The sequence below is a fragment of the Anarhichas minor genome, unplaced genomic scaffold (assembly GCF_050575085.1).
Source record: "Anarhichas minor isolate MPS153535 unplaced genomic scaffold, ASM5057508v1 ptg000096l, whole genome shotgun sequence".
Classification (NCBI taxonomy): domain Eukaryota; kingdom Metazoa; phylum Chordata; class Actinopteri; order Perciformes; family Anarhichadidae; genus Anarhichas; species Anarhichas minor.
In genome coordinates, this window is record NW_027466542.1 from 1,097,387 (window position 1) to 1,125,094 (window position 27,708).

The 27,708-nt window shown below is 39.7% G+C and overlaps 3 protein-coding genes, 1 long non-coding RNA gene and 1 pseudogene across 4 annotated transcripts in view; 3 read left to right on the forward strand and 2 right to left on the reverse strand.

Annotated features, from left to right (window-relative positions):
• Window positions 1-27,708, reverse strand: part of LOC142939300 (uncharacterized) — a 75,099-nt gene that overhangs the window by 22,798 nt on the left and 24,593 nt on the right. The window lies entirely within an intron of this gene.
• LOC142939335 (antiviral innate immune response effector IFIT1-like) lies at window positions 588-3,327 on the forward strand. Its single transcript, XM_076082613.1, has one exon. It carries the CDS (start codon window positions 1,524-1,526, stop codon window positions 2,718-2,720), a length of 1,197 nt encoding a protein of 398 aa, XP_075938728.1. The 5' UTR covers window positions 588-1,523; the 3' UTR covers window positions 2,721-3,327.
• LOC142939311 (general transcription factor II-I repeat domain-containing protein 2B-like) lies at window positions 6,546-10,959 on the reverse strand (annotated as a pseudogene).
• Window positions 18,870-20,763, forward strand: LOC142939299 (antiviral innate immune response effector IFIT1-like; the record flags this gene model as incomplete). The annotated part of the gene is made up of 1 exon (XM_076082575.1): window positions 18,870-20,763. A coding segment is annotated over one exon (1,320 nt), but the record flags the coding sequence as incomplete, so codon positions are not given.
• Window positions 22,876-25,671, forward strand: LOC142939324 (interferon-induced protein with tetratricopeptide repeats 2-like). Its single transcript, XM_076082597.1, has 2 exons — window positions 22,876-22,895; window positions 24,381-25,671. Exons 1-2 carry the CDS (start codon window positions 22,888-22,890, stop codon window positions 25,642-25,644), a joined length of 1,272 nt encoding a protein of 423 aa, XP_075938712.1. The 5' UTR covers window positions 22,876-22,887; the 3' UTR covers window positions 25,645-25,671.

Here is a 27,708-nt window from a genome sequence, read left to right on the forward strand (position 1 = left end):
AGTCATGTTTTAGATTCATCAGATGGCTGTAGACTTCGATTTCAGGGAAACGGAAGTCAAGCAGCGTTTCTAAAAGAGAATAGAAGAATGAAACTCAAGTGCCCCGCCTCTACGATCCGCTTCGATGTGATTGTGAACATATAAAGCTGCGTGCTCAACAACATCTTATCATTTATACCAGCGAAGCCAAAGCAGCATCAAGAGCCAAAACCAGCCACACTAACTTAGAGGAGTTACAGAGTTGAGGAAACAGCTAAATGATGAGGTGAGTAGCTGTTTCTGCATTTCATATCATTGTTGGAGTAAATAATCAGTATCATTATGATTTATTTAATATCTTATCATTGTGTCCTACAGCCAAATAATATTAACATTATGGATCCTTCAAGTCATTGATGATGTATTCAAACACTGTTGTTCAGTCAGATCTCTGGTACCTCTTTCCTTCATTCCCTCCTTTCTGTCTTTAGGCTACTACTATTATCCCTCCTGTGTTTCGTCAGTCTTGCCTTTCAGTCAGTGCCACAGGGATTAAAAACCCTTTTTCTTAACAATTATTACTGATCAGTTGTTTTCTTGAAGTTTCATCCCACACTTCCAGGAATATAATTCTGGTGGACAAATGTGAAATGTTGTTGTTGAATTATTTTATTATCTTTTTTTCTTCCTCGTTCTCCTCTGTGGCTCACACCATTTCTTTACCTTTCTTCCTTCCTTGCCTCCTCCTTCTTTACCTCTTTCAGCCATTTTTTCTTTCTCCCTTCTGTCCTTCTGACCCCCCCTTTTTTTCCTCCTCCTGCCTCACTCTGTTTCTTCCTTCCTCACAGATGCCATCCTTTCATTACTAATCTATGTATTCATTGCATACTTTGTTCACCTTTGTTTCTTCTTGTCCTCCAAGGTTTTATATTGTGTCTGCACTTATACCTCTTTTCTTATCCATTCCTTCCCTCCATTGTCCCATTTCCTCGTCCACTCATTTGCCTTCCTTTGTCCTCTTCGGTTTCTCTTTCAAGTTTTCCTTCTTTACTTATTTTCCTCTTCCTACCTTACTTTTTCTTTGCAGCAGTTTGTTGGTGCATATTTTTTTCTTCCTCCTCTCATACTTCTTTCCTTATCTTCTTTTATTGCTCCTTCCTTATTTCCTTTCTGATCATTTAATGCGCCCTACTCTATTTTTCATTCCCCCCTCTGATCCTTCCTTACTTCCTTTTTTTTAAACAGTATGTGTAGTGAAATGATGTTGTGTCCAGATCAAGGAAGCAGCTAACAGATTCAATGCTCCTTACTCTATTTCTATCTTCCTCCCTTCCTCAACATGAAATGAACAATCATTATCCAAACAAAGCACGCCTCCGAGCATATTATATTAACCTAGTGATGTGTTATAATATTTGTCATTTTTATTCCCCATCAGTGCTGCTCAGAGTCAAACAACACTGGTCTCAAAACTGGAGGCCCTGCAGTGCCACTTTACCTGGGATCTGGACCCCAGCAAGAACAAACTTTTACGTCTCAGCGACATGCTGGTAGATATCGGCAAGAAGGGACACTGCTGGCTGGGTCACATTTACAACCTGAGGGGGTTCATTCAGTACAAGCTGGGCTTCCCCGAAGACGCCCAGAGTTTCTTCAACAAGGCTGCAGAGGCCTTCCGCCAGATGAGAAAAGCAGATGACGGTCCCTGGTTAGTGGTGAACTACAGGAACCTGGCTTGGCTGCACCACCACCTGGGAGACCAAGCAGAGAGCGAGGCTTACCTGTCCAAGGTTGAAGCCCTGATGAAGAAATACCCATCTCCATCGCAGGACGAGCTCCATGCAGAGATCTACGCTGAAAAAGCCTGGACCCTGATGAAGTTCAGCACAGACAGAGAGCTGGTTGCAGATTACTTCCAGAAAGCCATCAGGATGCAGCCGGACATGGTGGAGTGGAACACCAGTCACGTCATGGGGTTAGCGAGTGGTTTTGATCACATTGACACAGTGCTGGAGGCTGACATCTTGGAGAAAATGAGAGTCGCCAAGGAACAGGATTCAGAGAACTTGTACCTTGCTGCTTACTACCTTGAGCAACGTGCAAAGAATGGAGAAAGAGTTGAGGATGAAGCACGTGAGTTAGCCGGAAAGATTTTGAGAAATCTTCTCAGCAGCTACAATGGTATGAAAGCAATACTAAGGGTTTATAGACACTATGTATCTATTGATGAGGCCGTTGATTTGGCAGAGGAGGCTCTGGAACAACATCCAGATGAGCGTTATCTGAAGAGATGTGCCGCTCTCACTCTCAAATGGAAGATCATTTGTTTCAGTGACGGTCGCCCAAAGCAAAGCACGATAGACAGAGCAATCAGTCTCCAAGAGGAGGTGATTTCTCTTTACCCTCATTCTTCATTTGTGAAGAAAATAGAACTCGCAAATATATATGCGAAGTCCAATCACGGCCAGGCTAAAGCTGAGCAGATGTACCAGGAACTGCTAAACAGTGATCTGGAACCTGCAGACAAACAGCTGCTTTATAACCAGTACGCAAAGTATTTAAACTTCGATCGACAGGATCAAAACAAGTCACTAAAATATCACATGAAGGCGGCAGAGATTACGCATCAATCCTTCTATCGTGGGAACAGCATCAAAGTTCTGGAGAATGTTAAAAATAAACGCAGGAACTCAATGTGGAGAGAAATAGAGGAGTTTCTGGAAAACCTGCAAGAGCCATAGTGGTTTCTTTACAACACTGGTCCTAAAGCTGGAAAAATAAATTCATTGCATCACCTAAAAAAATCTGAGAATACTTATTAATTGAGCTGTATCCCTTTAAAAGGTAGGTGTCTTGACGTTTTTAGACTTTAGTAGTTAATGGAACACAAAAGCTTGAAAAAAAACAACAACTATATATTTGGAGGAAGTAGTACACTCGATTTGTACGACAGGCTGAATCATTCGATAACACGGGTCTTTTAATAACATCCACTGTGATGTCTAAATGTCATTAGAATTATTCAACATCACATGGTTTATTACAATAGATTTTGATCAGATGTTGTGTTTATTATATTCCTGTTGTGTGTTTTTTCCCTCTTAGCACTGTATTTTAAGTTTATGTAAGAACATTACTATTACTACTACTAGCAGTATGTGAAATCTGCTTTGCTGTATTTCTTTGAGTCGTGGAATATAACATTCTCTAATAATGTAATAGTAAATTTGATGCCTGTAACCTGAATATCACAGCAGATGCAGTTGATTGTATGTATAGAAAGTATGTCAAGCTGTGTCTCAGAAGAACACAATTACCTATTAATACTATTAAATATACAATGTGTACTAAGAAATCTTCCACCTGTGTTTTTTCTAGCTTGTTATTATCCAACAAATTAATCAACTCTTTAAGTTGTGTTTTTTTTTGCTGGTTACTATACAAGAAATTCATGTACTCTACACAATCTTGCAGTCCTCTTCACAGGGCGCTGATGGATGTTAGTCAAACTACAGCTCTTGAAAGCTACTGCCAAATTGGAAGATGGCAGCAGAGTGTCGTAATGCAGGTGTCTCCAGGTAACCGCTGTCACCGCTGTTCACACCAACACTCTGCAAACGGCCGCTGCTCAAAATGTTCACATATGCTAGATATATAAGTGTGTCTAAAGTAATGCACACCAAGTTAATATTTCCATTTGATGGTAAACAATGTGGGATACTTCAAGATGAAGAAAAAACTGTTTCTAACTTTGAATCAACTTAAAGGAACAGTGTGTGAGATTTAGTGGCCTCTAGTGGTGAGGTTGCAGATAGCAAGCAACAATATGACCCTCAGCTCAGCCCCCCCCACCCCCTTTCTAAGCCTATCGGAGATCTGCGGTGGCCTTCAGGTAGTGAGGTATCTTTAGGTTTTATTACTGCAAAGAGCTACTTTTATCAATACTCTGTTCTTTTTCATGACAAATGACTGCTTTGAAAGCATACTGTATATAGAATAAAAAAAATTCAAATTAATTATAACTAATGTTTACAACAGCAAAGTCACTTTATAAAGTCATTAATATTTCACTGGAGTAAACCAGTACCTGAATAAAGTTTATAAATAATAATAATGAGGAACACAGACATTAGATAGTATCAGTCATTCCTCCCGTCCTCTGTCCTCCTGTCTGCTTTGTCTCAGCCAGTAGAGAAGTTTACAAGAACAAACTAAGATAAACAGTAAACTTCAGACAGACATCTATCGGTTTAATTTGTTTATTAAAAAAAAGAAAAAGCTTTTGGCTGATCGCATGTGCTGTGTTTGTGTAAACATAGCGAGTTAGGGTATAGTGGATGAGAGCGGCCAATTGAATTAGGTTTTGTTTACATGTTAGTGGTTGTGGAACAGATGTATTGATAAATGATTGGCTTTTACTTCCGAATGTTTTTTTTTGCAGTAACAAGCGAAGTTGCCGTCAAATCAAGTATTCTTCACTTCACCTGGTTCAGGGACCACCGTCCCGCCTCTCTGCTCACTGATGCATCATGTGTGTGTTTGTGTCTATGTGTAGTTGGAGGAGCTCAGCCCCACAGAGAAAGTAGTGGAAATGCTCACTTCAGCGTGATATTAAATTACACCTAACCATTAAAAAGTACAAATAAAAAGCACCAGTGACGTCAGAGTTTATCAATACTCCGATTTTTAATAATCCGGGCCACGTTTAATACCGAGTCTCAGTAGCCATCCCTACCTTTTAGGTAATGCAAAAACACAAACGTCTCTCACCAGAGCCAGTGTCCGTTCTGGGCTGCTGTAGAAACACGGCGGTGCAACATGGCGGACTCCGTGGAAAAGGACTCGCTCCCTAATTAGATATAAATGGCTTTTTCTAAGCTAAATAAAACACAACGATTATTAGTTTCAGGTCATTATACACTAGAATTATGCATAATATATTCCTTTTCTGCCAACTAATCCCCCTAAATGTTACACACTGTTCCTTGAAGAGAACCCTCCTGTTATGTTCGTTTCTCACAGCAATGATGTTCCCGGGTCAATGTGACCCGGTGCATGTTTTATCATCCAAAAGTTGTCAGAAACCAAAAAATCCTAATAACTATAGTTTGTACCTCATCACCAACACCATTACTAACAATTCAATCAGTATTTAGTGGAATGGAGTTATTCACCCCTCCATAGATCACAGTTCAATTCGGATAACTCACTCGTTTTCATGAAAAATACATGTTCAAACTATTTTTTAGGTACATTGGAAAAACCTAGATATACATTGCATTAGTCTACCATAACATGTATTTTTTTCGAAATCTTTTTTACATTTTGAAACTTTCTTTTTTTCATGGGGTGATGTAGATAAATAGAGATTAGACACCTCTGATGTTCAGGGTCATATTGACCCGCTCACTCAAAATCAAGCCAAATGAGTCATAAGGATTTGTATTGAAAGTAAACTTTATTTATGTTCATTTATAGTGTTAAGAAACAGACATTTACAAAAATGAACAAGAGATGAGCACAATGAACGAGGTGTGTGTATGTTTGCATGCGTTTGTCTGTGTATCTGTGTCTACACAGCACACGAGTGACATGTCGTCACGGTGTGCTTTGTGCAAATACATTTTGCACATGTCGCACATGTTGTGCTCGTCTTGATGTCATCAGATGGCTGGCAGACCTGGCACCTCTCCCTCTTCCTTTTTCACCCAGCAGCAACCTAGAAAGATAAAGATAATGATTACTTTACTATGTCTTTCTCCTGATCCCCTGAAACACACACATGCATGCACACACACAATTACTTACTTCAGACACTAGTGTACTGGGTGCACTTCTCTCCTGGATCTCCCTCACTGTGGCTGCAGCGACTGGGGTCCTCGGTAGGTGCTGTCTCCGTTGTATGTGCGGCACCACGAGTGCCTTCCCAAGTACCTCGAGAAAGATGCGCCTCTTGTACAGCTTCGACACGTTCCACTGAGGAAAAATCTCCGTCCAGATGACGAACGCATTATAGGCCGATACATCAATTATATTATAAAAGATGACTAAAGGCCAGTCATTCTCTTGGTGCTGTAGGACCCCGTTACTTTGTCCAAATTGTCCACACCCCCTTTAGTGGCATTGTAATCTAGAATCATGCTTGGTTTCTTGTCCTCTCTGGTGCTGATTTCTGCATTTCTATGGAGAGTGCTCATGAGCACAACATTCTTTCCCTTTTTGGGGCAGTAAGACACTAGGGCTGTGGTGTCTGTGAAGACAAACTTGGACGACTGGGGAGCCCTGTTCTTGATCTCCAACAGTTCGGCAGGGAGCTCAGATCTGTTTTATCGGACGGTCCTGACCATTGTGAGCTTTCTCTTTAGAAGTTCCTGACCCAGGTTGTAGGATGTGAAAAACTTGTCACACGTAATGTTGTGCCCCCTGATACCCTCTGCCATGTTGAGCACAACCCTCATGCCCTGATTCTTCAGTGGGGCTCCTCCAATCGGCTTTCCAGTGTAAACCTGCATGTTCAATGCATAGCAGAGACAGTATGTAGCAGTGAGCAGTGTCTCTGCTGCGTGTTAATCACTGCAGGATGATGCTGAGCCCAGAGAAAGTTGACACTGAGGTGTGTAGAGATTCTCCAGAGCTGACGGGTTACACTGTGTGAATGTGACTGGACGTACAACACACAGGTGGATATTAAATTAATTTAGGTACACTGAGCTACAACTAATGCAGTATAATACAACAGTCCTGCAATAAATCCTCCCTTCTAAAGAGAGGTGTTGATTCAACTGTTTGTCATTTTGGAGGATGTTTGTGGTGCTGTTAAATTTTGTTTCTTCATACTACAATATATTGTTGAGGATTGAGTAAATAATGGTAGTCGTAGACTTACTCAGCCCTCAACATATGTAAATGTCATTTAATGAGGACGCTGCAATAATATTGATTAGTACTACTTAATGATAGACGGCAAAAGAGTCTGAAATAAAGTTTTTTTGATGGAAGGAACTGATTGGCTGGTGTGAAATCCATGTTACCATGATGCCAACGGGCAGCAGACACAAGTAGAAAACGTTTGTAATTTCATAAAAGTAAAGAAAATTGAAGAGTGAAATTTTGTTTTATTAAAATAAGGGTTGGCACAGACAATGTTCTACAAGGAGTGATATTTATGCTGTGGAAAGTCATGATGTTCAAGCCCAGAGGATGATCCTGCAAAATTATTTTTACTTGAAGGATTTTACATGGGATAGCTTCGTGGCATCATTGTCATGACAACAGAGCCAGCTATAAAGTCAAAGTTCAAGATAAATCAACTCTTTCTCTTCACAAGTCTCAACACTACAGCCTGAAATATTCACCTAAATAGTTTAGGAAGCCTTTATTTAAATAAATAAGTTGATAATATAATGAATCATTACATACATATAATTCAGTGTTTCCGCTCATCGGCAGTTTATTCACCTTCAATTGTGGAAGAGTGGCAGAAATATGACTTTGTAACAGTTATATATTATGTTCATTATTTTTAATATTTGTTCTAACCTCTCTGAACGAATATTATAAAGCTCTCTAAATGAAATAACAAAATTCAATATCAAATAAATAGCTCCAACACTCTCCTTAAATTGATCGCTGGAGCAAAGACATTTGAAAACATGCAACTTTTACTTTGAAGGCGAGCTGTCTCTGTTTACAGCTCTCGACTTCCTTTACTCAATTGTCATTATTAATCAAAAGATCTCGTTATTTGTCATTTTGTGTGAGTTATTTTCTTGTAATTACAGAACAGTAACTCATAACTCATAACTCGTAAGAGAAAATTGAGTGACCAAAGTTGATGAATTATGTTTCAGTTTGATCAGATGTGGCTGTAGGTTTTCAATCCCAGGAAACGAAAGTGAAGGCCGACAGGTCACAAAACATACAGATACGTTCAAAGGTTTCACAACTCGTTGATATTATCATTCGATGTGAAGGTGCAGCCATAACAATGTGGTATCTCGGGTTTTAATCTTTCACTCAGAATAAGATCAAGTTCTTCAAGATGAAGAAAATAACCTTTCTAAATTATAGAAGCGCATTGCATCCAAAGAAGACAATATATAAACACCTTATCTCGTCATTATGAGTTACTATTTTGTAATTACAAGATAATAACTCGTAATAATTAAATAAGATAAGATAAGATAGCCTAGTTTGGTAAAGGTCAGAAGATATTCACAGATTCAGACTTTCCAGATCAATAACTTGTGAGCGAAATGTTAAAACACAAACGATGCCACTTTGCAACCGTTCTGAGGTAGACAACGATCTACATCCTCATTTTCATCAAAACGAGCCGTCATCTGAGCTGCACAAATAATGTCGGTTTCTATGTGGCTGTGAGAGTGAGTGCACAAGGACATAGACATAGTGCAAACATATTCAATAACTTCATTTGACATGCAGTGTAGTGTGACCAAACTCACTTCATATATCAATGGTCTTCTCCTGGTTATACACAATAACAAGATGCAAGAGAGCATTTTCCTTTTAACTCGAGGTTGGTGGTTTGATCCTCGGCTACTATTAATTGTATGTCTTGCTGTCCATTAGTGAAATACTAGACCCCAAGTTCCTCCTTGGTCTGCTTTACAGCAGCCCACTGCTCCTGAAGCCATATGGTGGGTTTAAATGCAGAGGACACATTTCATGTATGCACCTGTTTATGACCATTGTAATAAGGGTTACCCTTTTTAGTTTAAGAGACCATTGATGTGTGAAGTGTTTTTGGTCACACTCCGCAGCATAAGAATGAAGTTATTGAATATTTTTGTGATATGTCTATTATTTTTTAAGCATTGCACCTTGTAGACCAGGGGTGGGCAATTCTTTTTCCCAAGGGGCCACATGAGAAACAGGGACTGTTGTGGAGGGCCGGACCAATAGACTGAACTCAATCCTGCTCAATATTATTCCACCTCTTTATAAAAAGCAGTATGTTGTTTGGTTTTGATGAGCTGTGAGTGGTAAGAGTAAATGTTATGATCAGTGGTGGAATGTAACTAAGTATATTTGCTTAAGTACTGTACTTATGTACAAATTCAAGGTACTTTTTTACTTTAGTATTCATATTTTATTTAACTTTGTACTTCTACTCCACTACATCTCAGAGGGAAATATTGTACTTTTTACTCCACTACATTTGTCTGGCAGCTTTAGTTACTAGTTACTTTGCACATTATCATTTTTGAACAACAGAGTATAAAGGAGTTAAAATGAGCTCCACCTAAAACATCTGCAGCAGGAATAATGATCCAAACAACATATACATTTGTAATATCCATATATAATAGTAGAACACTGACGGGGATCATGTTTTTGCAAAATGAGTACTTTTATAACTACTACTATACAATTACCTCTTTCTGTTTTTCAGTTCAGTGCGAGAAATCTAGTCTTTGTTGAGCTTGAACGAGTGACTGAAGTCAGGCTGAATGTGTGAGGTGAGATGTGAAGGACAGCTGACAGGTGATGTCAGTGAGAGAGGATCTGGATCTGGATTTGTTCAACTTCATCACGGATAATGTTTGTTCACAGATGTAGGTAGATCCAAAGAGAACCAACATCTTCTGAGCATGCCTCCTCATGTGTGGAAAGTTCTCCTCTTTGAGAGAAGAATACAAATCCAGCAGTGATACTGATTTAAAGTGCTCTGCAGTACTGCATCAGACTGCAGGTCAATGAGTTAGAGCTGAACATCACTGGGAGCATTATCCACACCACACGTGAAGGGAGAAGAAATCATGTGCATTTCACTCTCAACTGTTTTAAAGTCTTGAAATGGCCTTGAAAACTCACCATGCAGTGCCCGTAACATGGATGAGTACCTGTGGAGATGTTCAACTGATGGTATGGCTTCTTTCAGGGTTTGCAGGTTGGTGAGAGTGTTACCTGCATCTGGCTTGAAAGAAACTGCAACTTTCTCATGAAAGCCTTCACCAGGCTACATGTCATGTGCAAAGAGGCCCTTGCCTTGCAGTTTGGTATTCAGATCATTCATCACATCAACAGCAAATGCAAAATCTGTCATCCAGTTTACATCAGAGAGCTCTGGGATGTCCTTTCCTCTCTTCTCACAAAACTCTTGAATCTCTGCTCTCAGGTTCCGAACTCACTTTGCCCAGGCTGAGCCACCTGACAGCTGTGTTCAGTCTCATGCTCCTCCAAGAGTGCAACAAACTGTCTGTGATTCAATGCTCTTGCCCTGATGACGTTAACTATTTTAGTTACAACATCAATAACATGGTTAAGTTTTAGCACTGACTTACACAACACATTCTGATGTATAATACAATGCAAAAATACCAAGTTCAGTTCTGGGTTGATTTCAGTCACTTTATCTTGCATCCGCTTTAAAAGTCCAACATTTTTCCCCGTCAGATTTTTTGGACAACCATCGGTTGTGACACATGCCAGTTTGTCCCATTTGAGTCCCAGCTTGTGGAAGCATGCATTTACCTCCGTGAACAAATCACTCCCCGTCGTCGTCCCTTTCATTGACTGCATTGCTGCCAGCTCCTCTGTAATCACGAAGTCTTTCGTTATCCCACGTACAAAGATGAGTAACTGGGCTGTGTCGCGGACATCGCAGCTCTCGTCCAGAGCCAAGGAGAAAAGTTCGAAATTGTCTGCTTTTTTTTGCAGCTGAAGCTCCAGATTTCCCTCGATGTCCTCGATCCTCCTCGCTGCGGTGCGCCTGGAGAGCTGCACATTCTCGAATGAGTCTTTTTTCTGGGGGCATAGTAGTACAGCAGAGTCCACCAAACACTCTTTGATAAACTCCCCATCAGAGAATGGCTTACTGTTTTTTGAAATTTTGTGGGATATCACAAAGCTGGTCTTGGCGGCTGCATCCCTGGATGTGTGAAGCTTTGGTAAAAAGGCCTTGTTGCTTTTGCAGCTTAGCTAGCAAAGCCTCAGACGTCCGTACCCGCTCTGCATCCGTCAAGTTTTCGTATTTCTCCGCGTGTTTCCTCTCGTAATGACGATTCAAATTGTAATCCTTCAACACTGCGACTTGTTCTCCACAAACTATGCACACGGCTTTACCTTTGACTTCAGTAAAAAAAACTTTAAAGTCCATATTTTGTTAAAAATTCTACACTCTGTGTCAGTCTCTTTTTTTAACACAGGCTGACATTTTTGAGGGCCAACAGCTAACTCACATCTCCCGTTCTAATTTCCAAATTATAATTGCGAAGTCTCTCTTTATAGATGAGCAGCAACAAGAGCCAAAACCAGCCACGTTATAACTTAGAGAAGTTACAGAGTTGAGGAAACAGCTAAATGATGAGGTGAGTAGCTGTTTCTGCATCATTGTTGGAGTAAATAATCACCCAGCGAGCATTTTTCTGTTGAAAAGAAGTTCAAAGTTTTTTCACCGACTATTTGAAGACATTGATTGAACATTGACGTTCAGACCACATTTCAACGGGATTTGCAATACTAAACATTGTGCTAATAATAGTATATCATCATTTTAGAGGCTTACTAAGAGACCACATCCACATTTCTCAGTTGAAAGACAATATTGCAAATCCCGTTGAACGTTTATTCAACGTCTTCAATAGTCATTGAAAAAACGTTCACTTTTGAACAACTTTTAAACATCACCGTGTTTTATGTCTTTTAAACGTTGAAATGTTTACAGTTCAATATGTAGCAATTAAATAAGTAATAGTAACACATCAACAGTTTCCACTTACAGGACAAAGAAGACCAAGTGACACAGGAAACAATTCATTTGTATTTATTACACCCCTAGAGACGCCCAAGGTAACCAGTTGTTTCAGATCACCCTAAACCAAAACGTTCCCTGGACACTGACGAGGTATGACTTAATGGATAAATGACTGAATGACTGACACTGAGTTGTGGTCACACTCCACAGAATAATAATGAAGTTATTGAATATTTTTGTGATATATCTATTCTTTTTTTAAGCATTGCACCTTGTAGACGGTCCCTGCGCACTCTTGTGCTCTTTGGTTTGTGTTTTAACAACGTTTCGCTTCTGAGTTACTGATCTGAGAAGTCCGGATCTGAATATCTCTCCGACTTTACCGAACTAGGCTACCTTAACTTTTCTCATGATTATGAAATCCAGATCTCGTAATCACGAGATCTTTTGTCATAAGTATGAGTTATTTTTTTGTAATTACAAAACAGTAACTCATAACTCATAGGAGAAAATTGAGTGACGAAAGTTGATGAGTTATGTTTCAGTTTGATCAGATGTGGCTGTAGGTTTTCAATCCCAGGAAAGACAGTGAAGGCGAAGACAGGTCACGAAACATATGTGTTCAAAGGTTGATGTACAGGTTGATATTTACATTCGATGTGAAGGTGCATCCATAACAATGTGGTAGGTTGATGAGTCATGTTTTCGATTCATCAGACATGGCTGTAGGCTTCAATTCCCGGAAACGAAAGTCAACGAGTATTTCTAGGAGACAATAGAAGAAATGATACTCAAGTGCCCCGCCTCTACGGTCCGGTTCGACGTGATTGTGAACATTTAAAGCTGCGTGCTCAACAACATCTTATCGTTTATACCAAAGAAACCAAAGGCATGCAAGGCAAGTGTATTTGTATAGCACATTTCAACAACAAGGTAATTCAAAGTGCTTCACATAAAATCATTAAAAGCATCAAAACATAAGGCAAAAGTAAAGGAGATTTAAAAACAATTAAGAACATTCATCGAAACATTGAAAACAGTCATTAAACACAAAAAAGCAGTGTAAGAAATAAAATACAGTAGTAAAATGCAGAATTGCAGGAAATTGATTAATATCCTTGAATCTGGTTAAATTAAAGGCAGCAGCAAACAGAAAAGTCTTCAATCTTGATTTAAAGGAGTTGAGGGTCTCAGCAGACCTGCAGCTTTCTGGGACTTTGTTCCAGATATGTGGAGCAGAAAAACTGACCGCTGCTTCTCCATGTTTAGTTCTGACTCTGGGAACAGAAAGTAGACCGGTCCCAGACGACTTAAGGGGTCGGGATGGTTCATAAAGTAGCAGCAGATCAGAGATGTATTTTGGCCCTAAACCATTCAGTGCTTTATAAACCAACAGCAGGATTTTAAAGTCAATTCTTTGTTTAACAGGAAGCCAGTGCAAAGACCTCAGAACTGGAGTGATGTGATCCACTTCCTTGGTCTTGAGGACTCGAGCTGCAGCGTTCTGAATCAGCTGCAGCGTTCTGATTGACTTTTTACAGAGACCTGTAAACACACCGCTACAGTAGTGGAGTCTACTGAAGATCAATGCATGGACAAGTTTTTCCAAATCCTGTTGAGACATAAGTCCTCTAATCCTTGAATCCTTGAATCCTTGACTTTTGAACCACTTTTAAACATCACCGTGTTTTATATGTCTTTTAAACGTTGAAATGTTCACAGTTCAATATGTAGCAATTGAATAAGTAATAGTAACACATCAACAGTTTCCACTTACAGGATAAAGAAGACCAAGTGACACAGGAAACAATTCATTTGTATTTATTACACCCCTAGAGACGCCCAAGGTAACCAGTTGTTTCAGATCATCCTAAACCAAAACGTTCCCTGGACACTGACGAGGTATGACTTAATGGATAAATGACTGAATGACTGACACTTGTGGTCACACTCCACAGCATAATAATGAAGTTATTGAATATTTTTGTGATATGTCTATTCTTTTTTTAAGCATTGCACCTTGTAGACCAGGGGTGTCAAACATACGGCCCGCGGGCCGGATTCGGCCCGCCACGTCATTTTATGTGGCCCGCGAATCTGCCAGATTAAAAAAAAAAAAGGTAAAAAAAATATATATATTTAAATTAGATTTGATGATAAAAATATCCCCATAGTCGAAATTATGAGATAGAAAGTCGAAATTATGAGATAGAAAGTCATAATTGTGAGATACTTAAACACACAGTCACAGAAGCAGCTCTTTGGCTGGTTACACTACATTTGAAATGGAAATGTATTGCGAGTACATTGAAGACTACTTTAAACGTGGCTTTACAACACATGAAATACTTCACGTGGGATTGTGCAAATGCACCCTTGAACAAAGTTATTGTAATAACTTTTGTTTGATATTTGTCTTTGCTATTTTCTTTAATTGTTTGATCTTTGATAGAGCAATGTGGGTTTCTTAACCCTAAATTAAAAGGATTTAAGTTATAACAGAAATGTGCTTAAATATATTTTTACATTTACATAACTGCATGTACAATATTTTTACACTTGAATAAACAATAATCAAATGCAGGGTTGAGATTATATGCAGGTTTAGCGATACAAGACAACAGAAGAACGGTATGATAAATTTCTCCAACAAAGAGCAGTTTCAGGACTGTGGTGCTGTCGAAAGCCTGACTGGAAGACATCAAAGCAGTTATTTACGGCCAAGAAGTTGTTCAGCTGTTGAAAAAACGCTTTTTAAATTATTTTACTTAAAAATGGGAGGTTTGATAAGGGCCTATAATTTTTCATTGTTGCGGAGTCTAAATTAGCCTTCTTTAGGAACGGTTCAATAACTGCATTTTTTAGGGCTTGTGGGAAGACACCTGAGAGAAGGGATGTGTTTACAATTTGTAAAAGATCAGTGGTCATGCAGTTTAAATATTTTTGAAAAAGTGTGTTGGTAGAATATCCAAGCAGCAGGAAGATGACTTCAGATGTTGTATAATGTCTTCTAGGCTTCTACGGTCGATTGAATGAATTTGTGTCATGATATTTGAATGGATGTTATTTAGACATGGGGACAACACATATCCTGTGGTTGGTGTGGAGGCACTGACTGCTTGTCTAATTTTCTCAATTTTCTCAGTAAAAAAAGGAGGCAAATTGATTGCATGCCCAGGTGGATTGGAGCTCAGCAGCTACTGACACTGGAGGGTTTGTTAGCCTGTCGACGGTAGCAAATAAGGCGCGTGTATTGTTATTGTTTTTGGTTACGATGCCAGAGAAGAAGGACTGCCTTGTATTGCTAAGTTCCAAATTATAATTGTGAAGTCTCTCTTTATAGATGAGCAGCAACAAGAGCCAAAACCAGCCACGCTATAACTTAGAGAAGTTACAGAGTTGAGGAAACAGCTAAATGGTGAGGTGAGTAGTTGTTTCTGCATTTCATATCAGAAGTCCGGATCTGAACATCTCTCCGACTTTACCGAACTAGGCTACCTTAACTTTTCTCATAATTATGAAATCCGGATCTCGTAATCACGAGATCTTTTGTCATAAGTATGAGTTCTTTTTTCGGAATTGCAAAACAGTAACTCATAACTCATAAGAGAAAATTGAGTGACCAAAGTTGATGAATTATGTTTCAATTTAATCAGATGTGGCTGTAGGTTTTCAATCCCGGGAAACGAAAGTGAAGGCGAAGACAGGTCACAAGACACATGTGTTCAAAGGTTGATATACAGGTTGATATTTCCATTTGATGTGAAGGTGCATCCATAACAATGTGGTAGGTTGATGAGTCATGTTTTAGATTCATCAGACGTGGCTATAGGCTTCGATTCCTGGAAACGAAAGTCAAGGAATGTTTCTAAAAGAGAATAGAAGAATGAAACTCAAGTGCCCCGCCTCTACGATGCGCTTCGACGTGATTGCGAACATATAAAGCTGCGTGCTCAACAACATCTTATCATTTATACCAGCGAAGCCAAAGCAGCATCAAGAGCCAAAACCAGCCACACTAACTTAGAGAAGTTACAGAGTTGAGGAAACAGCTAAATGATGAGGTGAGTAGCTGTTTCTGCATTTCATATCATTGTGGGAGTAAATAATCACCCAGCGAGCATTTTTCTGTTGAGAAGACGTTTTTTCACCGACAATTTGAAGACGTTGATTGAACGTTGACGTTTAGACCAGATTTCAACGGGATTTGCAATACTAAACATTGTGCTAATAATAGTATATCATCATTTTAGAGGCTTACTAAGAAACCACATCCACATTTCTCAGTTGAAAGACAATATTGCAAATCTCGTTGAAATCTGGTGTAAACGTGAACGTTTATTCAACGTCTTCAATAGTCGTTGAAAAAACGTTCACTTTTGAACCACTTTAAAACATCACCGTGTTTTATATGTCTTTTAAATGTTGAAATGTTCACAGTTCAATATGTAGCAATTAAATAAGTAGTCATAGTAACACATCAACAGTTTCCACTTACAGGACAAAGAAGACCAAGTGACACAGGAAACAATTCATTTGTATCTATTACACCCCTAGAGACGCCCAAGGTAACCAGTTGTTTCAGATCACCCTAAACCAAAACGTTCCCTGGACACTGACGAGGTATGACTTAATGGATAAATGACTGAATGACTGACACTTAATTAAGAACACGTGGCAAATCACGTAGGGCGACTGTCTTTAGATTTATTACTATTTTGCTCGACAGTTTGAATCCAGGTCTTTCCATAAATATATTTTCTTCAATGTATTTCTTCATACGTGGCTGTGATGTAGTGCTCACTTATACAATCGTAATCCCCGCAATGGATATGAGATGTGGCTTATAGATCTCCAGCAATATGTTTGTGAATGTGTGACGAATCTGGCGACAGAGGCAGAAAACAGCTGCTGCTGTTAAATGAACACAACACATGGACGGTAGGGAAACCAGTAGGTTTTAAAACCAGTAAGGGTTGTAACATGGTTTCAGAAGGTCTGCCATATTTTCAAGGTGGACATCTGTAAAAAAACAGACGAGAAAAACATATTCACTTTGGGACCAGTTGTGAACGTCTTTTCACCAGTGACCATAGTCATTTTTTAAACGTCTTTTCAACGGAAAGATGCTTACTTGGATATTACACAGTATAATACTTTATATTGTTTGTATATTGTTGTAAGCCAAACAACAATGTTTTGATTTGTCACATGAATTACTTTGTTTTACTCACTTCCTCCCCATTTAAACTGTGTACAGCTCCACTCGCGTCGTGTATTTTGCATGCGAAATTGCCTAAAAACTCAATGGGCTACAGTGACAGCCCATAAAGACAGTCTCCAACATGACCTACACACATGTTTATGTTTACTGTTGGCCCATGCTGCTGTAGCTACAAGCTAACGCTACCAGCTAACATGCCAATGCTACAAGCTAGCAGCCTCGCCCGCATCGTGAGCATAAAATTATATTAATGGTGCTAATTTCGGTTTGCAACATTGGAATCCAGTAGTTCAAATACTTACAGAGTATGTCGTTGGCGTGAAGCCTCACGTTTATTCGGTCAGCTCGTTCAATTCGCTCCTCAAGTCCTGTGCCGAGTATCCAGAAACAGTGCATGTTTCAAAGTTTTAGAAGATTTCTGAGCCTAAGTTCCTGTGCATGTGTGTTCGAGCAGTAAACACAGAGTCGTATTTTACATGAACATACAGACAGAATGTACTCTGCTCTGATTACGATGTCTTAGGAGCTTCTTGTTGGCAGCACACAGTCTATAGTTCCATATTTATGACGTTTTATATGAAAGATCAAATGCGTTGAAGTCACGTCTTCGTGTAGACCACATTTCACCGACCAGTGTAATATGACTTTGGACAAATACATTCACAGTAACCATTATTATCTCTCTTTCAACCTACAACTGACAAACCATCAATATTATAAAATAAATTGGTGTTTTGTGACACGTTTATGTTGTAACCGCATTTTAGCCCATTGAAAAGACGGTGAAAATAGGTCTAAGACGTTCAGACCCAATTTCAAGCAGTTTTCAACCAGTTTTCAACCAGATATCAACGTTGAAATCCCAGTTGGTGCTCACTGGGTAGTATTTATTATGATTTATTTCATACCTTATCATTGTGTCCTACAACCAAAAACTATTAACATTATGGATCCTTCAAGTCATTGATGATGTATTCAAACACTGCTGTTCAGTCAGATCTCTGATACCTTCTTCCTTCATTCCCTCCTTTCTGTCTTTAGGCTACTACTATTATCCCTCCTGTGTTTCGTCAGTCTTGCCTTTCAGTCAGTGGCACAGGGATTTAAAAACCCTTTTTTTTAACAATTATTACTGATCAGTTGTTTTCTTGAAGTTTCATCCCACACTTCCAGGAATATAATTCTGGTGGACAAATGTGAAACGTTGTTGTTGAATTATTTTATTCTCCTTACTCCATTTTTTTTCTTCCCTGTTCTCCTCTGTGGCTCACACCATTTCTTTACCTTTCTTCCTTGCCTCCTCCTTCCTTACCTCTTTCAGCCATCTTTTCTTTCTCCCTTCTGACCCCCCCCCCCTTTTTTCTCTCCTCCTGCCTCACTCTGTTTCTTCCTTCCTCACAGACGCCATCCTACCTTTTTTCAGCCTTTGTTTCTTCTTGTCCTCCATGATTTTATATTGTGTCCATTCTTATACCTCTTTTCTTATCCATTCCTTCCCTCCATTGTCCCATTTCCTCTACGTCCACTCATTTGCCTTCCTTTGTCCTCTTCTGTTTCTCTTTCAAGTTTTCCTTCTTTACTTACTTTCCTCTTCCTACCTTACTTTTTCTTTGCAGCCATTTGTTGGTCCATATTTTTTTCTTCCCCTTCTCATACTTCTTTCCTTATCTTCTTTTATTGCTCCTTCCTTATTTCCTTTCTGACCATTCAATGCGCCCTACTCTATTTTTCATTCCCCCCTCCGATCCTTCCTTACTTCCTTTTTTTTTTGCTGCCTTTCAAATCAAACCACCGTACACAACCATACACAGTATGTGTAGTGAAATTATGTTGTGTCCAGATCAAGGAAGCAGCTAACAGATTCAATGCTCCTTACTCTATTTATATCTTCCTCCCTTCCTCAACATGAGCATATTATATTAACCTAGTGATGTGTCTTAATATTTATCATTTTTATTCCCCATCAGTGCTGCTCAGAGTCAAACAACACTGCTCTCAAAACTGGAGGCCCTGAAGTGCCACTTTACCTGGGATCTGGACGCCAGCAAGACAAACATTTTTCGTCTCAGGGACAAGCTGGTGGACATCGGCACGGAGAAAGGAAACAGCTGGCTGGGTCACATTTACAACCTGAGGGGGTTCATTCAGTACAAGCTGGGCTTCCCCGAAGACGCGCAGAGTTTCTTCAACAAGGCTGCAGAGGCCTTCCGCCAGATGAGAAAAGCAGATGACGGTCCCTGGTTAGTGGTGAACTACGGGAACCTGGCTTGGCTGCACCACCACCTGGGAGACCAAGCAGAGAGCGAGGCTTACCTGTCCAAGGTTGAAGCCCTGATGAAGAAATACCCATCTCCATCGCAGGACGAGCTCCATGCAGAGATCTACGCTGAAAAAGCCTGGACCCTGGTGAAGTTCAGCACAGACATAGAGCTGGTTTCAGATTACTACCAGAAAGCCATCAGGATGCAGCCGGACATGGTGGAGTGGAACACCAGTCACGTCATAGGGTTAGCGAGTTTTTATGAGCACTGTGACACAGGGATGGAGGCTGACATCTTGGAGAAAATGAGAGTTGCCAAGGAACAGGATCCAGAGAACTTGCTCCTCGCAGTTTACTACCTTGAGCGACGTGCAAAGAATGGAGAAGAAGTTGAGGATGAAGCACGTGAGTTAGCCGGAAAGGTTTTGAGAAATCCTGTCAGCAGCTACAGTGGTTGGAAAGCAATGCTAAGGGTTTACAGACACTATGTATCTATTGATGAGGCCGTTGCTTTGGCTGAGGAGGCTCTGGAACAACATCCAGATGAGCGTTATCTGAAGAGATGTGCCGCACTCACTCTGAAATGGAAGATCATTCTTTTCAGCGACAATCGCCCAAAGCAAAGCACGATAGACAGAGCAATCAGACTCCAAGAGGAGGTGATTTCTCTTTACCCTCATTCTTCATTTGTGAAGAAAATAGACCTCGCATCTATATACGCACAGTTCAACATAGCTATAGCTGATCAGAAGTACCAGGAACTGCTAAAAAGTGAGCTGGAACCTGCAGACAAACAGCTGCTTTACAACAAATTCGCAAAATATTTAAACTATGATCGACAGGATCACAACAAGTCACTAAAATATTACATGAAGGCGGCAGAGATACCGCATCAATCCTTCTATCGTGGGGACAGCATCAAAGCTCTGGAGAAGATTAAAAATAAACGCAGGAACCGAATGTGGAGAGAAATAGAGGAGTTTCTGAAAAACCTGCAAGAGCCATAGTGGTTTCTTTACAACACTGGTCCTAAATCTGGAAAAATAAATGTATTGCATTACCTAAAAAGAAGAATACTTATTAATTGAGCTGTATCCTTTTATAAGGCAGGTGTCTGCAAGTTTTTACACTTTAGTAGTTAATGGAACACAAAAGCTTTAAAAATTATATCCAAAAAGCTATATATTTGTAGGAAGTAGTACACTCGATATGTACGACAGGCTGAATCATTCAATAACACTGGTCTTTTAATTAACATCCACTGTGATGTCTAAATGTCATTAGCATTATTCAACATAACATGGTTTATTACAATAGATTTTGATCAAATGTGTTTATTATATTCCTGTTATGTGTTTTTTCCCTCTTAGCACTGTATTTTAAATTTATGTAAGAACATTACTATTACTACTACTAGCAGTATGTGAAATCTGCTTTGCTGTATGCCTTTGAGTCGTGGAATATAACATTCTCTAATAATGTAATAGTTAATTTGATGCCTGTAACCTGAATATAACAGCAGATGCAGCTGATTGTATGTATAGAAAGTATGTCAAGCTGATTCTCAGTAGTACACAATTACCTATTAATACTATTAAATATACAATGTGTACACTAAGAAGTCTTCCACTTGTGTTTTTTCTTGCTTGTTACTATACAAGAAATCCATGTACTCTACACAATCTTGCAGTCCTCTTCACAGGGCGCTGATGGATGTTAGTCAAACTACAGCTCTTGAAAGCTACTGCCAAATTGAATTTTTGGTTTTCAGTTAAACAGCCCCGTCAGTGTGAAGTGGTAACCAAACAGTAACCAGGTTACAAGGGAAGATGGCAGCAGAGTGTCGTAATGCAGGTGTCTCCAGGTAACCGCTGTCACCGCTGTTCACACCAACACTCTGCAGACGGCCGCTGCTCAAAATGTTCACATATACTAGATATATAAGTGTGTTTAAAATAATGCACACCAAGTTAATATTTCCATTTGATGGGAGGGTGCAGCCAAAACAATGTGGGAGCTTGGGTTTGAATATTTCCCCCAGTGTGGCATGAAGGCATACTTCAAGATGAAGAAAAAACTGTTTCTAACTTCGAATCAACTTAAAGGAACAGTGTGTGAGATTTAGTGGCCTCTAGTGGTGAGGTTGCAGATAGCAAGCAACAATATGACCCTCAGCTCAGCCCCCCCCCCCCCCCCCCCCCCCCTTTCTAAGCCTATCGGAGAACTGTGGAGGCCTTCAGGTGGTGAGTTATCTTGAGGATTTATTACTGCAAAGAGCTACTTTTATCAATACTCTGTTCTTTTTCATGACAAATTATTGCTTTGAAAGCATATATAGAATTTTAAATACAAATAAAATTAAAACAGGATTAGAAATTAATTATAACTTTGATATAACTAAATATTGTTTCTAGAGTAGCAACAGTAATGTATACAACAGCAAAGTCACTATATAACGTCATTAATATTTCACTGGAAACCTCCTGAGTAAAGTTTATAAATAGTAATAATAATGAGGAACACAGACATTAGATAGTATCAGTCTTTCCTCCCGTCCTCTGTCCTCCTGTCTCCTTTGTCTCAGCCAGTAGAGAAGTTTACAAGAACAAACTAAGATAAACAGTAAACTTCAGACAGACATCTTTCGCTTTAGCTTGTTTGTAAAAAAAAAAAAAAGGAGAAAAAAAAGCTTTTAGCCGATTGCATGTGCTGTGTTTGTGTAAACATAACGAGTTAGGGTATAGTGGATGAGAGCGGCCAATTGAATTAGGTTTTGTTTACATGTTAGTGGTTGTGGAACAGATGTATTGATAAATTATTGGCTTTTAATTGCGAATGTTTTTTTTGCAGTAACAAGCGAAGTTGCCGTCAAATCAAGTATTCTTCACTTCACCTGGTTCAGGGACCACCGTCCCGCCTCTCTGCTCACTGATGCATCATGTGTGTTTGTGTCTATGTGTAGTTGGAGGAGCTCAGCCCCACAGAGAAAGTAGTGGATATGCTCACTTCAACGTGATTTTAAATTACACCTAACCATTAAAAAGTACTAATAAAAAGCACCAGTAACGTCAGAGTTTATCAATACTCCGATTTTTAATAATCCGGGGCACGTTTAATACCGAGTCTCAGTAGCCATCCCTAACTTTTAGGTAATGCAAAAACACAAACATCTCTCACCAGAGCCAGTGTCCGTTCTGGGCTGCTGTAGAAACACGGCGGTGCAACATGGCGGACTCCGTGGAAAAGGACCCGCTCCCTAATTAGATATAAATGGCTTTTTCTAAGCTACATAAAACACAACAATCATTAGTTTCAGGTCATTATACACTAGAGTTATGCATAATATATTCATTTTCTGCCAACTAATCCCCCTAAATTTTACACACTGTTCCTTTAAGAGAAAAAATAATCACAACATTTGATGAGTCATGTTTTAGTTTGATCAGATGTGGCTGTGGTTTCCATTACTGGGAAATAAAAGTGAAAGCATATTATGACAGAAGACAAGACTTCACATGCAAATGCCCCGCCTCTATACATTTTTTCATATTTAAAGCTGCGCTCTCCACAACATCACATGATTTAAAACAAAGCAGGAGTTGGACATCACTGATTTCATACCAGCGAACCCAAAGCAGCATCAAGAGCAAAATCCAGCCACTCAAACTAATATTCAGAGAACTACTGAGTTGAGGAAACAGCTGAATGATGAGGTGAGTGGCTGCTTCTTAATATCATTGTTGGAGTAAATAATAAACAGTCATATCATAACCAGCCGCAACTGTGACGCTGCCATTGTTTTCACCTTTTGAGTCTGTGTATGTCATCATGGCAAAATGTGGTCCTGGAGACACCCACTGTAGCGGGAAACTACCCTGTTTCATTTTCTCTGTCTGTGGACAGATTTTGTGACCACGATAGCTTCGCAACTCTAAGGTGCAGTCACGAAACTTCAAAGATGTGTAGTAGAGATCAAAATAAAGGCTGAGTTCAAAGATGGGCGGGGTCCGAGCAAGGGGGGAGGAGGGGCAAAGGGGCCATCGTCTCCTTCCGAGACACTTTTTACGCCCCTGGCCCAATTTGGTAGTTGAGCTCAAAATGAAGGCGTTTGAAGATGGATGTGGTCTGACTGACCGTCGCTACTGGCCCGTCGAGGCTGGTGTTATCCCATCGCAAGATGGTCTCTAATTGAATAAAAATGATGGAGTGCCAGAGCCTAAAATATTTATTTGAAGGATTCTACAATCACTGAGTCCCCTGTTACTTCCTTCTCTCTTTCTCCACATCTCCCTCTTCTGTTTCTTGTCCCTTCCCTTTCTTCCTTCTTCCTTTTCAGCCAGTTCCTTCACTCCTTTCTTTTCTCATCCATTTTTTTCCATTAATCTCTCCTTATTTCCTCAACGTTAATATGAATCCCACTGCATTTCTCCTCAACACCCCGTCCTGCGTAGATGGTTGTGGCAGAGACGGTTGCACACATGCACCATTTGAATTACTCTTTCAAAGCAGCAACAACTCACCGATGTGCTCTATACCAAACAATGCTGTCGTTAGTACTTTGTTTACCTTTGTAATTTTCTAATACTGGCTTGTGTGAAAGATTGTTCCAGTGAATTACATCTACTCACATTATAATGAACACAAAAAAATGATATATTTTTGTTTGTAAACAAAAAATAGTAAAGTAAGGGATGGCGGCTGGTTTTGGATCCCGCCCTCTGTTCGGGTCTGACCACGTCACTTCATCCACATCAAAAGCAATGTCATCTCTGGTCCCCATTGTTTGTTCTTTTCTTCTTCCTCTCACTGACTCTATGTTTGTTAAGTCCTCACCAAAGAGGTGACCTTCCCAGAGGTATATTGGTAGTGATAAGGCTCAGATTGGTTGTGTGTGTTGCCAATTCCAGGTATGGTTTGCATTTTGAATAGAAGTGTTTTCCCATTGATTGCAAGAGATTTTATGCCTGTGTGTGTTTCTAATAGAGGAAGCAGTGTGTAGTGCTGTGTAAGAAGTGTTTTGCGGAACTGTTACAAAGTTCCAAGCAGAAAATGTGTTTGTACTTTTACTACCTGTGTTTAAGACATGGTTATCAAACCACTTAAAAAAGCTGTGACACCGCATTTGATATTTTGTCGCCATTACCGTATGTCCACCCCTCTTTTTTGTCTTAATATTTGTCATTTTTATTCCCCATCAGTGCTGCTCAGAGTCAAACACCACTGGTCTCAAAACTGGAGGCCCTGCAGTGCCACTTTACCTGGAATCTGGACGCCAGCAGGTCCAAACTTTTACACCGAAGGGACAAGCTGGTGGACATCGGCACAGAGGAGGGAAACAGCTGGCTGGGTCACATTTACAACCTGAGGGGGTTCATTCAGTACAAGCTGGGCTTCCCCGAAGACGCCCAGAGCTTCTTCAACAAGGCTGCAGAGGCCTTCCGCCAGATGAGAAAAGCAGATGACGGTCCCTGGTTAGTGGTGAACTACGGGAACCTGACTTGGCTGCACCACCACCTGGGAGACCAAGCAGAGAGCGAGGCTTACCTGTCCAAGGTTGAAGCCCTGATGAAGAAATACCCATCTCCATCGCAGGACGAGCTCCATGCAGAGATCTACGCTGAAAAAGCCTGGACCCTGATGAAGTTCAGCACAGACAGAGAGCTGGTTTCAGATTACTTCCAGAAAGCCATCAGGATGCAGCCGGACATGGTGGAGTGGAACACCAGTCACATACTGTACAGCAACACAGATGATGTCTTGGAGAAAATGAGAGTCGCCAAGGAACAGGATCCAGAGAACTTGTCCCTTGCTGTTTACTACCTTGAGCAACGTGCTAAGAATGGAGAAAGAGTTGAAGATGAAGCACGCGAGTTGGCTAGAAGGGTTTTGAGAAATCCTGTCAGCAGCCACAGTGGTATAAAAGGAATACTAAGGGTTTACAGAAACTACTTATCTATTGATGAGGCCATTGATTTGGCTCTGGAAAACCATCCAGATGAGCGTTATCTGAAGAGATGTGCTGCACTCTACTACAAATGGTTCATTTATTTTAGTAGCAGTCGCCCAAAGCAAAGCATGATAGACAGAGCAGTCAGTCTCCTTAAGGAGGTGATTTCTCTTTACCCTCATTGTTCGCTTATGAAGGAAGTAGATCTCGCAAATATATACGCAAAGTCCAATCACACCAAGGCTATAGCTGAGCAGATGTACCAGGAACTGTTAGAAAGTGATCTGGAACCTGCAGACAAACAGCTGCTTTACAACAACTACGCAAAATATGTAAAGTGCGATCGACAGGAGTACCAAAGGTCAGTACAGTATCACATGAAGGTGGCAGCGATACCACATCAATCCTCCTTTCGTAGGAACAGCATCAAAATTCTGGAGAAAATTAAAAATAGACGCTCGAACCCAATGTTGAGAGAAATAGAGGAGTTTCTGGAAAACCTGCAAGAGTCATAGTGTTTTGTTTTTACAACACTGGTCCTAAATCTGGAAAAAATAAATGTATTGCATTACCTAAAAATCTGAGAATACTTATTAATTGAGCTGTATCCTTTATAAAGGCAGGTGTCTGCATGTTTTTACACTTTTGTAGTTAATGGAAGACAAAAGCTTTAAAAAAAAAACATTATATCAAAAAACGTATATATTTGTCCGAAGTAGTACACTCGATTTGTATGTGTGGTGGAAAAAAAACGATTCAATAGTACCGAGTGAGTCCTATAATACTGCATACTGAAACAAGAAACATTCAGGAAAGAAGTTTGTCTTTAATATTTATTCTCTGCGCAGAGAAGACTCAATCATCACACAGAGTGCCTGTGTTGTCTGTAAGATGGAGAGAGTGACCTGTGTGCCGTCTGAGTACACTTTTAAAGGGTCAGAGCATCAAAAGAGAGGGGGTAAGGTCTGTTTCTCCAAGACATCTGGTTTGTTTCTAATCTACACATTTTATTTACAATAGTACCCGTAATAACCATTTGCTACAGATCCTAATCTATAGATCCTGTGGTTTACCTTTAAACTTAACACTCAGTGATTACCATCTGCACTCCCTAACATCAGAGGTCTATGACTGATCTATTCTAAACAACAACACTCACGACTGTTTAGATTTACGACTAATCTAATCTAAACATGCTCTCAGCACTCCCTTCCAGATTCTTCCTTTGAAGGGAGCTGTGTTACTACAGTACAATAGTAAGTTAAACATAGAATAAAGCATATAATCAAGTCACAGTAGAACATTATACAGCACAATGAAATTTTCTATCACATATGACAGGCTGAATCATTCAATAACACTGGTCTTTTAAATAACATCCACTGTGATGTCTAAATGTCATTATCATTATTCAACATCACATGGTTTATTACAATAGATTTTGATCAGATGTTGTGTTTATTATATTCCTGTTGTGTGTTTTTTCCCTCTTAGCACTGTATTTTAAGTTTATGTAAGAACATTACTATTACTACTACTAATATAACATTCTCTAATAATGTAATAGTTCATTTGATGCCTGTAACCTGAATATAACAGCAGATGCAGCTGATTGTATGTATAGAAAGTATGTCAAGCTGTGTCTCAGTAGTACACAATTACCTATTAAATATACAATGTGTACACTAAGAACTCTTGTTCAAAGTTGTGTTTTTTTTTGCTGGTTACTGTACAAGAAATCCATGTACTCTACACAATCTTGCAGTCCTCTTCACAGGGCGTTGATGGATGTTAGTCAAACTACAGCTCTTGAAAGCTACTGCCAAATTGAATTGTTGGTTTTCAGTTAAACAGCCCCGTCAGTGTGAAGTGGTAACCAAACAGTAACCAGGTTACAAGGAAGATGGCAGCAGAGTGTCGTAATGCAGGTGTCTCCAGGTAACCGCTGTCACCGCTGTTCACACCAACACTCTGCAGACGGCCGCTGCTGAAAATGTTCACATATACTAGATATATAAGTCTGTTTAAAATAATGCACACCAAGTTAATATTTCTATTTGATGGGAGGGTGCAACCAAAACAATGTGGGAGCTTGGGTTTGAATATTTCACTCAGTGTGGCATGAAGGCATACTTCAAGATGAAGAAAAAACTGTTTCTAACTTTGAACCAACTTAAAGGAACAGTGTGTGAGATTTAGTGGCCTCTAGTGGTGAGGTTGCAGATAGCAAGCAACAATATGACCCTCAGATTAGAAATTATTTATAACTTTAAGCACCACCATGAGGTTGACGTATGCGATTTAAAATGAAATATCTTCACAATCTTTGAATGGATTGTCATGAAATGTAATACAGATGTTCATATTCCCCGAAGGATGAAGCATAATTACTTTGGCAATCTCTTGACTTTTCCTCGAGCACCATCTTCAGGTCAAATTTTCACTTTGTCTAAATGTTTGGTTTACAAGCAAACATCTGCAAAACAAATGTCATTAAAAACAGACATTAAACCTGCTAAAGTTCACCATCTTAGCATTGTCATTGTGAGCATGTAATCATGCTAATGTTAGCGTTTAGC